The following is a 15,437-nucleotide window of genomic DNA, read 5'->3' as shown; positions in this document are numbered from 1 at the left end:
TGAACACATTTCCTAAATTTTTAGTGTATATGTGCTCGTTATAGTATAGACGTGATGTTGCTAAAAGTTTAAGGTGCTCATATTTGGCTTGGGGTTGATAAATGTTTGAGGAATTTTTCAAATGTAATGATTAACAGAATAAGATGACCATAGTTGTTGATATATCGGATACAATATTTTCTTAATAGCAATTACTCAATCTCAAATGGGAAATTTATTGCTCCAGTCCATAAGTAGGTACTTAACAAATGTGTATCAATATTACTATGTCAAATATGGTCAGCCTAACCTTTTGATTTTCATATATTATATTGGGAAAGTGTATTCCATATAGATTTAGATATGTCATCACAATCAAGTAAGAATATTTCGCTTGTCCACTAAATAAAATATTTATTTCGGCATGCGTTTCCTCTCACTAAGTAACATGAAATCGAAGATCCTCCTTCTTGCTCCTTCTTGATGATGTCTCCTTGAGCCCGTTGTAATGAATCTTTTATTTGGTATTTATTGCAATATTTGTCAATTATTCATCCTGAATTTCTTCCACCACATAAAGAATGGTGGGAGGAATTCATATGAACCTTGAATCAGTACATAATACGTGGGAGTAGACAGTAGAGCATTCATGGTGCTTTCAATTCATATTATAGGGAAATGAATGGATGAGATAGTTGACATTAAAAAACTGCAAAATTTTGATATCAAAATTACAAGTAGTAAATGGAAATCCTTTAAATTGATTCAGATTAATGATTTCAAATTCTCAGGGCTGTTCAGGTGTCCATTAGTTACGTGACCCGATGCGATTATTATTATGCGTTTGCCGGCCCCGGTGGCGGCGGGGTAACGTCCTCGTCTGCTACCCCAAGGGTTCGATTCCCGCCTGGTTGGGTTTTCCTCCACATATGGATTGGGTGTTCGTAATCGTGTCCATTGTTATCACTGTTAATATTTCGAACTAAAAGTCCAAAAAGTGCTGTTTTAGGATTAAGAATAAATAAAGATTAGGATATTCCTATATTGTCGATGGTATTTAATGGATGAACCTCGATAAAGAATCAGATACGGCCTAAAAGCGTTGTATTCACATTCGTCCGGAAAACGAGCATCATCTATCAAAAGCTTCAGGGGTGCATTAGCCTCTTCGTTGAGATTTGACTGGTGGGTTGATTGTTACGGATGTGCTGTCCCGTAAATAATGGCTAAGTCGCGTGATGCATGTACGATCGTCTTTAAGTTGAGCGGAGCATTTTCCTCTACGTTGGTGCATTCAGTAGTATGCCGCCCATAAATTGATCAAAAGACTTAAAAGAGGAGTGGAGTTCCCTTACCCGGGATGACCCAGGGTTTTCTGTCCCTCCCGTGTTCGCTTCTTAAATTCTTCCTTCAGAATGCTCTTAAATCATCCATTTTTTTCCAATCCGACTGGTACAAGAATTACAGTGTTATTTAGTTAAGGATATCAGGCTTAATTTTACTGAAACGAATGCAAGAATTTTGTCTTAGATCCAATGATGAACGTGACCAGAAATATTTCCTTATGACAATTTCAATTCGTAGGCTAAATAAAAATCACCTTTATATTTTTTGTACAGGTTCACGGAGCTCGTAGAGTAAAAAAGGGTGGCATTCAAACACCCCCTTCCACTCTCCTCGTATCAAATCGTGTAGTGTAACATGTTATTTTATTATTTGATATTTTAGTGCCCTGTAAGCCTCCGCTAGGGTGCGTGTCAAGGGATGAATATGAATATTATTTAAGTATTCTTTTGCCCTAGCTTTATTTTTTTATACCCACCAGAAGTTAATGTAGCATAGTGGCTTTCTTCACAGTAATGATTTCGCCACATTTTGGCAAATATGTCAATAAGTCTATGAATATGACAATATAAGTCTATGAGTTGCACATAGGGAAATAAATATTATTTACTGGGTGAATAAATTTAGTAAAACATGATATGTAGTAACTTTTTCAACTAGTCATACTGCGCATATGATATATAATTCCAAAATTTGCTCCTTGATGTTCACTAAAAAAGTCCCTTCGACATACTTATGTCGGATCAGATTCGGTCATATTAATTTTGAAATAATCTCCTTTAACCCATTGGCTTACCATTTTTCTTGCGAGCTACTTCCTCAGAAATACCATTTATTTTGAGAAAGTATTCTACTGATAAATATGCTATAAATTGTAAAATTTGTAATTATTTCGATTGAACATTTTTAAATATCGAGGTTAATATTTTACCAAAGATAACTGTTGTAATTTGCCCCTAATTTTTTAAATGAACAGTATTATTAACAATTTAAAAAGTTTAAAAAAATTGAAACAATATTTTGTGTGTGCGTATTATAAAAAAATTATGTTAATTTTTTATTTTATTCTCATTGTAACCTATATCTTCTTTCATTCTTAAAAATTGCATTGACATCCATTGAAGGGTTCTGGATATATTATAATGTATCTGTTATATTTGTCTAGGTTTGATGTAGATAACATCTGACTTTCAGTATTTCACAAATAAGTCAAGTGTTGATTAATAAGGAGGGTAGTAAAAATTGGATGGTATAATCTCTCCCTGCACAGCTCATGGCAACCTCGTATTTGTGTTCAAGTCCCATTTGGAGTAAAATTCTGTGTACCCAGTGCTTTTATTCATGCCATTATAAGGTTATATCAGCGCTCGTACAATTATTTAAGCCTGGTTAAACCTTAATTATTTATGTCCTCATAATGGCTCTTTCAATGGACTTCGGCAGAAAATGCAATCACCGAATCGGCACACAATGAACCTTTTTGGTCAATTAATTAATGTTAATCTAAGGACTTGGGGTGCTGCATCTACTTTCTTACGTGGGAACTTCCTCCTATGCCGCTTGGGCGTTTTTCTTCTCGAAGTTTCCGCTGGCGTTGGGAAGGAAGAGCAAGATTCTAACTTCTGCCAGAAGCTATTTCCTGCAGTGGAAAATTGCGTACTAAACTGTGGGGGGAAATTAAAAGTGGCATTTCGTTGGAAAAGTTCAGCGTTGCTTTCAAGTTGTCCCATAAACTGATAGCGCTCACTCCGAAACATTAAAGGTTATTCCTATGAACAAACGGTGGGACTGCTTTAGTTTCCGAGGCTCATCAAGGAACTTCAACTCTGTGGATGGAACATTTCTCTCCCGCCAAAATGGGGACGGCCAAAGTTTTATTGGAGACCAATTTTCAGTTTCGGCAATTGGCCAAGTTAAAATGAGAGTTTCGGACGTGCGAATCAATAGACTAGTGAGGAAATATCGGCAGACTATATTTATATCGACATTTTTTTAATTGTTCAACTTTACGAAAATATGAGTCTTATCGCTTCCCTAACTTATGTATTCCGCTTTTATTCCTAAAGCGTCGAAATTATTCCCGTTTACCAGTGATATGCCTTTGAAGTAATTATATCGAATAATGAGGAATTTGGATTATTTCTTCAAATCTGCAAGGACATGCAGCACCCGTACATATTTATTCTCGAGTCGGCGCCCTCACGAAAAAAATATTTAAATGCCTAAAACCACTAACTAATGGACATTTTTAGAATTCGTTCTGAAACCGTCGTAAAATTCTGTTACGTCACGCCTCAACCAACGTGAGGTGGTTCCGATGACGTGGTTTGATCGGTCCTTCTCTAAAAATCGAAGAGTATTAATTTCATAAAAAATATGTACAATTTCTCATTAGTTAAGGAATGGTCCCGATGATGAAATTTCTATATTTTTTTGGCGAAATAAATAGGCAGTTATCTTCATAAAAATTTAGAGTAAACATCCCTTAATTTTTTTGTGATATATTTCAAGCTTTTGGTTTTTAGTTATATCTATGAATTAACCAAATAGGGGGTCTTAAAATATTAGGTGAAGGAGGGGCTATCGTCCGTTGGAATTAGCGCGTATTTAATAAAAACTGGCATAATCCCGTAGTACAAAGCGTTTTGTGTCGCTGCGATTAAATGGAATCCATGATTATTTATTGCTTGCTCTTCTATCCAGTTCGTCGTGTATCACGCAAATTAACTAGTCTTCGAGTTAAAATCAAAATTTTTTGGCTTAAAGCTTGCTGGATGACCTTGAAAAAAGTCAAAGGCTTAACGAATATGTTAAGAGTTTTACGATTGCAGTAAAATATAATCGTGATACTATGCAATTTTTGTGTCATTTATCTGTTTCAACAGTCTGGCAGTGTAAAATTGATAGTTAATAAGTCAATGGTGCCTATTTTGACTAATCTTAATAAAATCCAACCCTGACTATCTTGCTTTAAATCTTTCACTACATGTAATTTGTTAATATTTTATTCACTGTTTTATATACATTTCCTGTGTGTTATTAGTGGTGTAAATGCAAACTACCCGCTCATCAAAATTGTGCAAAGCCACGTTTGAAACACCTTAATAAAATTTGAACACCACTATTCATTTAGGGAAAGCTGTACGCCCAGATAATTCTAAATATTTAAAATAAGCACGGAAAAATTTCATGGCTTCGCAAAATGATTTTAAAATATCTACAGAACAAGTTTTGCTGCCCTTCCAAGACTTTTTTGTGGTTCAAATTTCCTCCGCGTTGTAGCAGGCGTAGCTTTCTTTGGCTGTCCTTATAGAACGGTATTTAGGCAAATGTATTAGGGACTGAATATTATTACTATGTTACCAAGTGGTAAAAAGTAATTTGCACAGTAAAACTATCTTTGGAAATCCTATTTTCCTTTAAAAAACTTAGAAGCTTCTTGACGTATCACGCATAGCCCTTGTCAGTCACTAGTACCACGTATCAGTATACCTTTACTCTTGTGTAAAACTTTGAAGAACCGTGGGAAATCAAACTGATTCATTTGCAGTTGCTAAGTATAGGAGATTACTTCAAAAGGAATTTTCCATGCTATGTTATTTAAATTCTTACTGTATAATTGTTTTTTTCGTTTCATTGCCGATCTAGGCAGGTCTGTGGAGGTCATTCTATAAAGTTAAACAAAAAATAAAGTTTGGTTTAGGGATGGGTGAATAATTATGCTCGAAGATTGGAGTTATTATTATTGCCAGGATTAAATTTCAAATTCGTCCAATTGGAGCTTCTATAAATTCTCTCCATCTCGTTAAAAACCTTCCCATCTAAGACGTTTCACGTCTTATGATGTTTTTTGCACGAAGACTTCTTTCCAGTCGGGGAAAATTTTGGCGGTGCAAGTGAGCACTCAAGGAAATTGTGCCACAGGTTGGATAGGAGTAGTAGCTATCATACAGAATTCCCAAACCACTCCCATGGATTGGGTTCGACTCGCATACGTGGCGAATTTCTGCTGGGCTTAACAGGACCTACTGGAGTTGCACGTGAGGAACGCAACAGCTGCATGACATCACCTTTCTCCTTATGCTTTAAGATGTTCTCCGCCTTTCCTTGACGCTTCTCGTTGAGAGTGAGTTCATGTTTAGTGAATTCCGCTTTACTTGTCGTAATTAGTTTAAAATATATGCCATGAGCAATCTCCTAAAGTGCAAAAATTACCTCAGAAGACTAGGGTTTCGATGAATAGCTTCTGCGTGAATGCTACAACGGAACCCATCAATTAAATTAAGTGATTTCCACATGTTTCGGGCTGCGTCCGCGTATGTCGTTTAAATTCACAGCAGTTTCGCCAGTTATCCTGCTGGCGTCCTCAGGTCAAGGATGAAAAGAAGCTCGTTGTCCCGTCTTATATAGGGAAAATCCGGCGCCAATACCGGGAAATTTCTTCGGCCAATCAGGGAACGTCCTCATATTTGCGCGGAATAATTCTTTTCCACGCACTGTGGAGTGGGTATCCATCCTCTCAGTTAAAGTTTTCTGACCTTTTAACTATTTCAATGGCCTCTCTAATTATCCTCGGGAAGTATTTTTCTTCTTTCGCATACGCGGACGCAGCCCGAAACATGTGGAAATCACCTACTCATCGCCGCGGAAACCTGCGAAAAAATTAAATTAAGTTGTAAAAACCATTTTTTACCTTCCCATTAAAAAAATATAGGTTAAACGTTTACGGGTATTATTCCTTTATTCATGATAGAAGATTTCATTTATTCTTCAATCGAATTTCATGTATTGCCCTCAAGTTGATTGATAATATGGTAAAAGGGAAAATGGGTTATGCGCTGACGAAATAATTCTGATTTTGTGGTGATTTTTAGTGGAAGTTTTTTTTTTAGATGGCATGTAATATTTCCAAACAGTTTGGAAAAAATTTACATGATGAAATATTGTCGGAAATGGAAGGATTAAGTGTAAAAAAAATAGTGATTGTCTATGCAGCCGTGACCTAATTAATGCTGAACCTGTCAGCTGGAATAAGCGAACGCAGAAAAAATGATCCCTCATTTTCCTCGCTCAGGTATTCATAAGATCAAGGTCTAACAAATTTCATGTATATTTGCGTTTGACTTGTCATGTATGCTATGGAGACTGAATTTTTCGCCTTATCTGTTTATTATGTTTCCGCAGTGGCGTACTGTTTCTGCGTTGGTATCTGTTACTAAATGGAAATCCTTTATCTCTACTAGTTGACGCTTTGCAAACTCGAGCATTTATGCCGCGAAGTTGGCCGAGTTAGTGCACGTTTTCCCTAAACTCCTCTACCGTATCCCTATTATTTGAACTGTGAACTATTTTTATTACTATTATTGGAATCATTAGTACTCGTATTTTTTAAATTTTTTTCAGCTTTAATTTCTCATAAGTATTCATCGCTTTGTATTTTTTTAAATTTGATTATTTTTAAAGTTGTTTTTAATGATTGTTATTATTTTTTTGTAATTTCTAATGTCCAAATGTGTATACCTCATGCTTTCTTTTTTCTAAAACTGAATTGGATTTATTATTTTTTCCTGAGGAATACACTCGCAGTCTTCTTCCAAATTAAGTTCATTTCCACATCAGTGATGGTTATTGTGCTTTTTATTTTTTTGGATGAATAATTTTAAATTTTTCATGTGTCAGCCGAAATCTTATGGGTGTTTCTTATTTTTGCACCTTGATTTTTGGCTAGTACATTAATTTTTTTGAACCGCAATAATAAAAATTTCCATCACCAAATTTCAAGGATACTTACTTTTTTTTTAATTTTCGATGAGTTTTCAAGTATTCAATTTATGAAAAGATTATTGTCATATCCCGATGCATGGGTACTGGAATTTAACATTTTTGTTTCGAGAAAAATGTTTTAATTTAATTTTCGTTTTTAAGCTCGTTATTATTTAGTTTCTTTGTGTTTAAATTAATTATTATTTTTCTGAGTTTTTCGCTATTTTCTCATAATTTCATTCCCCTCTCCCTACCCTGTTTTATCCTGATCAGAAAAAACCTAAGCCATCCTTATACCCTCTACCACCGTTTCCTTTCCATATCCTGCTCTCACTTTTTTCAGGCATGCAATCCGTCCGTTCCCTAGGTCGTCGTCTTCGCCTTGACTCACGACGGAAGCTGAGGCGACATATGGCAAGCCTTACAGGTAATTAGTGAAATTCACGTAATTTATGTTTTCCTTCGCCGCAAAGTATTTCTCCTGATGCAAGGTCCGGTCTGTCAACCTTTTAATGGAACTCGTATGAACTGTTGTGACGCCTGTTTATTGGCACTTGAGACGCGCATTAACTATTTTAACGATTATGCAACCGCTTAGCTCTTCTTGATTAAGGGTACCGTTTATAGGATACACAAACGGTTTCAACTGTTAAAACTTTGACGAGGCAAATGGAAATCGTTGTGTTTGGTCAGTTTGAAGCATATTGGAGGATATTTCATAATCCAAATGCTTTTCATGTATTTCAGCGCATTGTTGTACTTTTGATGAGCTAATTACACCCCACAAACGTGGAGGACAATGAATGCATACAATGAGTCGGTTGGATTACATTTTTTGATTTTGGTACCCTATTCCCGAAATTGTTGGAAGTTACACCCGTGGCGTCAATTGAGGTCATGACACCTTTCCGAAAGAGAATTTTCAAAGTCGTTAATCACCAGGAATGATTGAATGTCATAAATTGCTTTTTAGTTGAAACAATGTATATATATATATATATATATATATATATATATATATATATATATATATATATATTTATATTGATATAAAGTAGGTTGATGGATTTTGTGTTTGTAAGGAGTCACAAAATGTTTTATTTAGTAGGTGTGTCCATCCAAAAACCTACCTTAACCGGTAGATTACCCATATATATATATATATATATATATATATATATATATATATATATATATATAATGGGCTGACACAACATAACACAAATAGAAAAGAATAGACACATATAAAAGAACACTTACACGGTAAATTGTTCGAGCTTTCGGCCCTCTCAGGGGCCTTCTTCAAGAGAGACTGAAAATATGCTATGGATCAGGAGAAGGGAAAGAGTTATGGGCGTGGAGGGGAGGTGTGGAGGGGAGGTGTGGAGGGGAGGTGTGGAGGGAATGCTGGGAGGAAAATTAAATATGGCGGTTAAGGGTGGGAATTTTGAAGGAACGGAAGGATAGTATGTAGGCGGATTCACGAGTTCTCACCTCTATGTTGGTAGCTGAATCAGGTAGGGATTCTAGGATGCTGAGGGAAAAACACTGGTCGAATGAAAGGTTGTGGGAATTAGCGTGTGAAGGGATAGGAAGAGAAGAGAGTGAGGCAGAATTACAGGAGTACCGGTGATTATTCATTCGGATGGATAAGGGGGTAATGCATTCACCTATGTAGAAGGAAGTGCAATGTTTGCATGATAAAAGATAAATAATATTTTTTGAGAGGCAATTAGCGTGGGAACGAGGTGGGGGGGCTATGAGGGGATGTAGGGACTCCACCATCACCTTTCTTGACACAGACATCTTACTTCAAAACAACAAATTCACTACTTCAGTACACATCAAAGCCACTAACCATCAGCAATACCTACACCACACAAGCTGTCATCCTCAACACACGAAACGCTCGATTCCTAACTCTCTCTCTATCCGCGGACACCGAATTTGCAACACCACAGCCACTCTCAACAAATACCTTGCCAATCTACACCTTGCACTCCTCAAACGCGGTTACCCAGAAAAGTTGCTACGAAATAAAATCCACCGTTCCACCCGACCACACACACCACACAATAACAAGCCCACATCTGACGCAGGACTCAACCTTTGCACCACCTATTACCCCGGATCACACAGACTGAAAACCCTCCTTAAAGAACTGTTTCCAATTTTACATGACAATGACGCGACCTCATCCTTACTACCCCAATGCCCATCCATCGCATACAGACGACCCGCCAATCTCAAAAACCTTCTGAGATCCACCAACCCTTTGGCGCCCCCCCGTGACAAATTTCCCAATATTTCCCCAACTTGCAACCGCCCCCGATGTAAAACCTGTCCTCTAATTATGCCTACTCCCCTCTCCCTACATCCCCTCATAGCCCCCCCACCTCGTTCCCACGCTAATTGCCTCTCAAAAAATATTATTTATCTTTTATCATGCAAACATTGCACTTCCTTCTACATAGGTGAATGCATTACCCCCTTATCCATCCGAATGAATAATCACCGGTACTCCTGTAATTCTGCCTCACTCTCTTCTCTTCCTATCCCTTCACACGCTAATTCCCACAACCTTTCATTCGACCAGTGTTTTTCCCTCAGCATCCTAGAATCCCTACCTGATTCAGCTACCAACATAGAGGTGAGAACTCGTGAATCCGCCTACATACTATCCTTCCGTTCCTTCAAAATTCCCACCCTTAACCGCCATATTTAATTTCCCTCCCAGCATTCCCTCCACACCTCCCCTCCACACCTCCCCTCCACACCTCCCCTCCACACCTCCCCTCCACGCCCATAACTCTTTCCCCTCTCCTGATCCATAGCATATTTTCAGTCTCTCTTGAAGAAGGCCCCTGAGAGGGCCGAAAGCTCGAACAATTTACCGTGTAAGTGTTCTTTTATATGTGTCTATTCTTTTCTATTTGTGTTATGTTGTGTCAGCCCATTATTGTGCCGCTCGTATGAGTTTTTCCGGACAATCGTTATATATATATATATATATATATATATATATATATATATATATATATATATATATATATATATATATTGAAACTAGAAGATAAGTAATTCAGCGGCATTTGTGACTTGGGATATTTAATATTGTTTCATGAATAAAATGTATGGTTTTAGACTTCACTTAGTGGGAAATTTATGCATCCATATCGTAAGAAGTAATTGTATTTTTTTTACAGAACTATGTGCAAATATGCATTCATTCTAATGTTTTGGATGCTTAATGTATGTTTGTAAAATTGCTATGTACCAAATATGGAAATAATAGATCTAAAAACAATCTTGTTGTATTGCGGAAGAACCTTTGTCTGATTGGACTCGTATCTCGATGGAATGTAAAAACTGCTGGCGTGGGTGAATCTGGATAGCATTAATAACGTAATTTTGGGTATTTTATTGACTATGTGTGGTTATGGAAAGTTTACAAAGAAAGGGTGAAAATGGTTTATTTTCCTGTTGCATTTAACCAGCTGAAATAAATGAATTTAGAAATTTAAAGCTCCTTGCCCATGATATTTTAAAAATTGACTCAGTGTCTATTTCTTTCAATGATCTGATGAATTATAATCTGGTATTATTTTATGTCTGTACATGCTATTGGTTTATATATGAATCTTGAAGAATATTTGGGAAATTAATTGGAAATTAATTCTTAATGATTTCCCAATTTGTTAGCTTTTGTTGGAAATAACTAGATTTGTTTTCCTAGTGAAAAATATCACTTTTCAAGATTCTTATTTCTGATCAAGTTAGCTTGGTGGGAAGTTCTTTTGCCATTCTTGGCGTTTCACAGTGCCCAGTGATTTGCGTTTGAAATTTAATTTGCGAAGTGCCTTTGTCTGTGTATCCATTAGCTATACTTTATATAATCCCGCGAATGAAATTATTGGTTAGGCCTGGCAATTTGTGATTATTTACTCCTTGGTGGCCGCATTTATTTCACGATCGCCTGACCCCAGTTGCGGTGGATGGAATATGAAATAATTAGTTAATTACAAGGTTGAACTATTCATGCTGTACGAGTACACGGGTGAAAAAAATGAGGGAAAAGTGAATATCTACTGAAACATGTTTGGAACCCATGATCCGACATTAGAAGGAGAATTAGGGCGTAGTACTTGATTGTCAGTGATAAAACCGCACCAAACTATGGTTTCTCTCGTGGTTTAGGTCAATTATAATTTCTTTCGTAGTAGAATTCAGCTTTATGAAAATTTTAACTGAAAATGGCGTCAAATGAGCGAATTAACACGAGCGAACATTGTCATTAACTATTGGTCAGTGCTGAAACCGCTATAATTTGCTTGGCCATGTCGTCAATGGTCAAGTAAAGGGCGCTCTTTGCTTGGCCTGTTAAGGGCGATATAAAAGCTATCCACCCATAACAGAATCACCGCCTCGTATAATGATAAATATTTTGGTATGGGTGTGGTAGTGTTGTTATAAAAATTCTATGGCTCAAAGCTTTGATTATCAAGTAAATCAAATATAAGATCCAATCAGCGAATTCAGAAATCGTTTTTTCCTCGGTTAAATTAATTCTTTCATAATAAATTTGACAGCAATCCGAAAGTTATATTATGTCTATTCTTATATTTATTTTTCCGTTCTGCAACTCATTATGTTTGGGCTATAAATTGTGGTGCAAATTTTTAATTAAATGCCTAGAGAACAAAGAGGGATCACAAATGCCTGGGGGAATAAAATCAATAATTTTAAGTGTTCCTACTTTTAGACAGAATATACTACGTTTTCAGAAGACTTGACTGATGTGAAAATGGAGAAAATGAAGTTAGACGTGGACTGCAGTGTCTGCATCTGTATCAGGAATTAGCCAAAAATGGAATTGAAATTACCGACAATGCCATATATTTATCAATAATGTTTTAACCTTAGCATGCTCCATGTGTTGAGAGTGGTATGTAGAGATCAGTAATTCACCAGTACATTCTATTATGTAGTTGGACTGAATGAGTCCAACTGTGTGAAATGCTCACCAATGCTTCATTCAATTCGAAAGGCGTATCCCAAGGAATCAATTAGATTGGAAGATCCTAGTATTGCTTCAACCCATTGAAACACGCTTGGTGAAAAGTCCCGGTATTATCACTTTCCTCTCCCTCTTAAATCAATTTCTCGAATTATCTGTGGGATTCGACCCTCTCTGGAGAGTGAAAATTTTACCGAGATTGTAATGACTTTATTTCGATCATTCGGATTACATGCGAAATCCTAGAAAAGCAGGCTATTCACGGCGTTTCACAGTTAATAGCATTGGAGCATTGGGATTGTGGGTTGTTTTCCTTTTTTTAAAAAAACCCTGTTTTTAATCCGGACGTTATCTTAATTAAAAAATTTTATATCTCGGTTTCCTCAGCGTTATTTTTAGGTCAGATTGAGTGGTGTTCAGTGAGGTGTGTCAGTCTGCTGAGTTGAATGTCCGATCACTGGTCAGTTCTTCCCGATTCAAATCCGGATGATGCCTTCGAGCACCCCCTATCAAATCTCTACCCGCGGTGTGATTTTTCTGGGTCCCAGAACTTCATGGGAAACAATAATTGACATGAGGAAAGTAACTGGCCATCCTATCCTCGGGTGTGTGCATAACTCACGCCGCGGCGTGTGGCCTAAGTGGTACGAGGTGAACTGTACCCTCATCTTCTTGAAACCAATTTTGTGTTGCATACTTAGGTGTTATATTGGAGTGCAGTGCACCAACAGTGCGATAGATATGACGTAAAACTAAGGCATCCTTTTATTGGAGGTTCTACTGCCTACAGCAAAGTTCCTCCACCCCGTCTCCCTCATCCTATCTTGCCTTAATTACCCACTGACCGTAATTGAAAAAATAACCTCTTGAACTCATTGTTACACGTCTGAAAATGATTACCGATAGTGTTTACTTCGTTGACGGAATCAGCTCATTCCATTGTGAATCGGAGAAATCATATAAGAAGAATGTGGTGCATATCAAAAGTACGTTACGCGGAGAACCTAAAACTATTCTCTTTATTGATCAGTTATTGGATAGGATAGACGCAGCTCTTCATCCCACTCTTCAGTCGTAATCTTATCTATTTCTCCCACCATCTCGCATTATTAGAGGAGCATGCCCTAACCTAATGACTTAATGGATTGTTTTCTGATTTCGAGGTTTTTATTTTATGTCTCGTTCGCATTTTTGTCCTTGCAAATTTCCATGATTCTGCGGTGATGGTGACTTTGTTCCTTATTTCTCCGTCGATTTAATATTGAGGTTACTCCCGCGTCTGTTAGTTTTTGATTGCCCTGTTTCACTCATGAACAAATACCTTTCTCTGTGTAATCACCATGCATAGCGATTGAGCTGATCGGAATTCGAACACCGGATCTACTTGTATCTGTTGGATGTGTTAAGTTGCTGTTTCACCGACGTCATATTCATTCAAGGAAAGCTTCAGAGGAGTTTCATGCTAATTATATATCCCCTCTCAGAGTGCATTGAAAATATCAGTGTATTTTATTATAAAACGCTTTATTTATTTCATCGGTATACCTTTTCTAATTTACGATGGGCCTAACAATATTTTGCGTCAAATTTCCGTGTTTCAAATGCCTGTTAAATGGATTTACCGCCCTGTGGAGATTTTTTGGCACATTTTAACCTTTCTCCCCGATTGCATTTTCCTGCTTGCACATCGTAATGCTTTTTCGTATTAAATTCTAATGTTTTCGTGCCTTTTTTTTGTGTGCTCAGGAGTCTAAAGTTCTTCCGCTATGATTAAGCCTCAGTGGCCAAGTATTACTTCTCGTGCTACTTGGATGCGTTCCATCGGTCCAAGTCTGATTTTATCCCGTTAATTCCTTAAGAACAAGTGCGCTCCTTTTTCTTGGGAGCCGACCACTAAATTTATTCTGTTTTTGCCACGAGTAAAGGGCTTACTGTGGAGTTTGGTGCACTGGCATTGGATTAGTTCCTCTTTCATTAAATTCAAGAGACTCGCGTCCCGGAAAAATTGAAGTGTTGCTCACGGATTGTTTATTTTCGTCGCGGCGAGGATTTAAGATTCCGGTTTTATTTTTGGAGATTTGGCAGCGGTGACGTCCGTCTACGTTTTGCAGCGAGCCTTTCGACACGCCTGCGTGTGTGGTTATGAGTGATTCATTCTTTCAGTCTCTTCCCATCTCTCTCTCTCCCCCCTTTTCACCATCGTTCTATCTCAGCTCTTATCTCAGATTCTAGAGTTGTACAACCCTTTTGGTTTCATCTCTTTGCCCTGGGATTTTGTCTCTCTGAAAACGGATCTCAATATTTGTTTTTAGAAGTACAGGCAGTAGATAATAGAAGAGACATTGGGAAGCAATTTATTAAAATTTATTTATGGAAACTGCTTTCCTGCAGCTGCGAGAATTGGATGGTGTTAGCAACCGAGAAAATAAGGTTGTAGGCGATGCAAATGTGGGGTTGTTGAAGAATGCATAAAATAAAAGGGATAGACCTGGTAACAATTAAAGCAGTGCATCAAAGATTGGGTGAAGGGAGAAGCCCGTGGAGGACACAAGAAATTATTATTGGTAGTCTATCATTAATTTTTGATGGACACGGTCTGATCATCGCTACATATCTCAGCATCTTCTAGCAAGACACACCTTGACACCCCACAACTACATTAAACTATATTTACATAAAGGAGACGGAATTCGATTGGACATATCCTGATGCACAATTGCTTACTGAAGACCATAATTAAGGGAAACATGGAGGGAAAGAATTATAGATGAAGGCCGATGATGAATATTAAAATGTTGGTGCAAGAAGCATCGAGAGAAAGAGATAGGCAGGGAAAAGGATAGTTTGGAGGATTGTTACGAACCAAATCCTCAGAATCATAACCCGTGATGATAAGGGTTAACTAGCTTCAGATCTGATTACGTAATCCACATTTGCTGGCCAACCTTGCGGTCACGGGTCCGAATCCCTTTTTGGGCGTGGATATTGCGTCGAGACTTAATTATTTGCGCTGTTTGAATTAACGGTGCGATGGTGTCTCATCAGTTGCAAGGCTGTGAAGACCAATCATTGCTGCTGTCCAAGGGGTCCAGGGGTTGCAGGCGACGCTAAATGCGTCCGCGAGTTGTATGGCGTTGTATTTCATCGAATAAGCCCCTTTGATTGACCGAAACTTTCGTTGGAGTTCTGGCTTTAGTGATCAGGCTGCAACCTACGCGTAGAAACCCATTAGCATGCAGCCAGCACAATACATAGGCGCTGAAAACTTCACACGAGGTGATTAAATTTGTCTAATACATTAGTGTAATTTGTCTGACATGAGTGCATGGAATTC

General features: G+C 37.6%; 1 protein-coding gene across 9 annotated transcripts in view; it reads left to right on the top strand.

The window, feature by feature from the left end:
* ATP8A (ATPase phospholipid transporting 8A1) overlaps positions 1 to 15,437 on the top strand; it is a 302,393-nt gene that overhangs the window by 118,868 nt on the left and 168,088 nt on the right. For 2 of the 9 annotated variants that reach the window (XM_071596981.1, XM_071596982.1), the window contains exon 2: positions 7,360 to 7,513. The exons of the other annotated variants lie outside the window; for them this stretch is intronic. In XM_071596981.1, the coding sequence (XP_071453082.1) occupies positions 7,432 to 7,513 (82 nt within the window). In that variant the 5' untranslated portion in view covers positions 7,360 to 7,431. The remainder of the gene's footprint in view (positions 1 to 7,359; positions 7,514 to 15,437) is intronic. 9 annotated transcript variants of the gene reach the window in all.

The sequence above is a fragment of the Hetaerina americana genome, unplaced genomic scaffold, assembly GCF_022747635.1.
Source record: "Hetaerina americana unplaced genomic scaffold, ioHetAmer1.1.p SCAF_8, whole genome shotgun sequence".
NCBI classification, from domain to species: Eukaryota; Metazoa; Arthropoda; class Insecta; order Odonata; family Calopterygidae; genus Hetaerina; species Hetaerina americana.
Note: the sequence above shows the minus strand (reverse complement) of the source record. Positions and strands in the feature narration are given on the sequence as shown.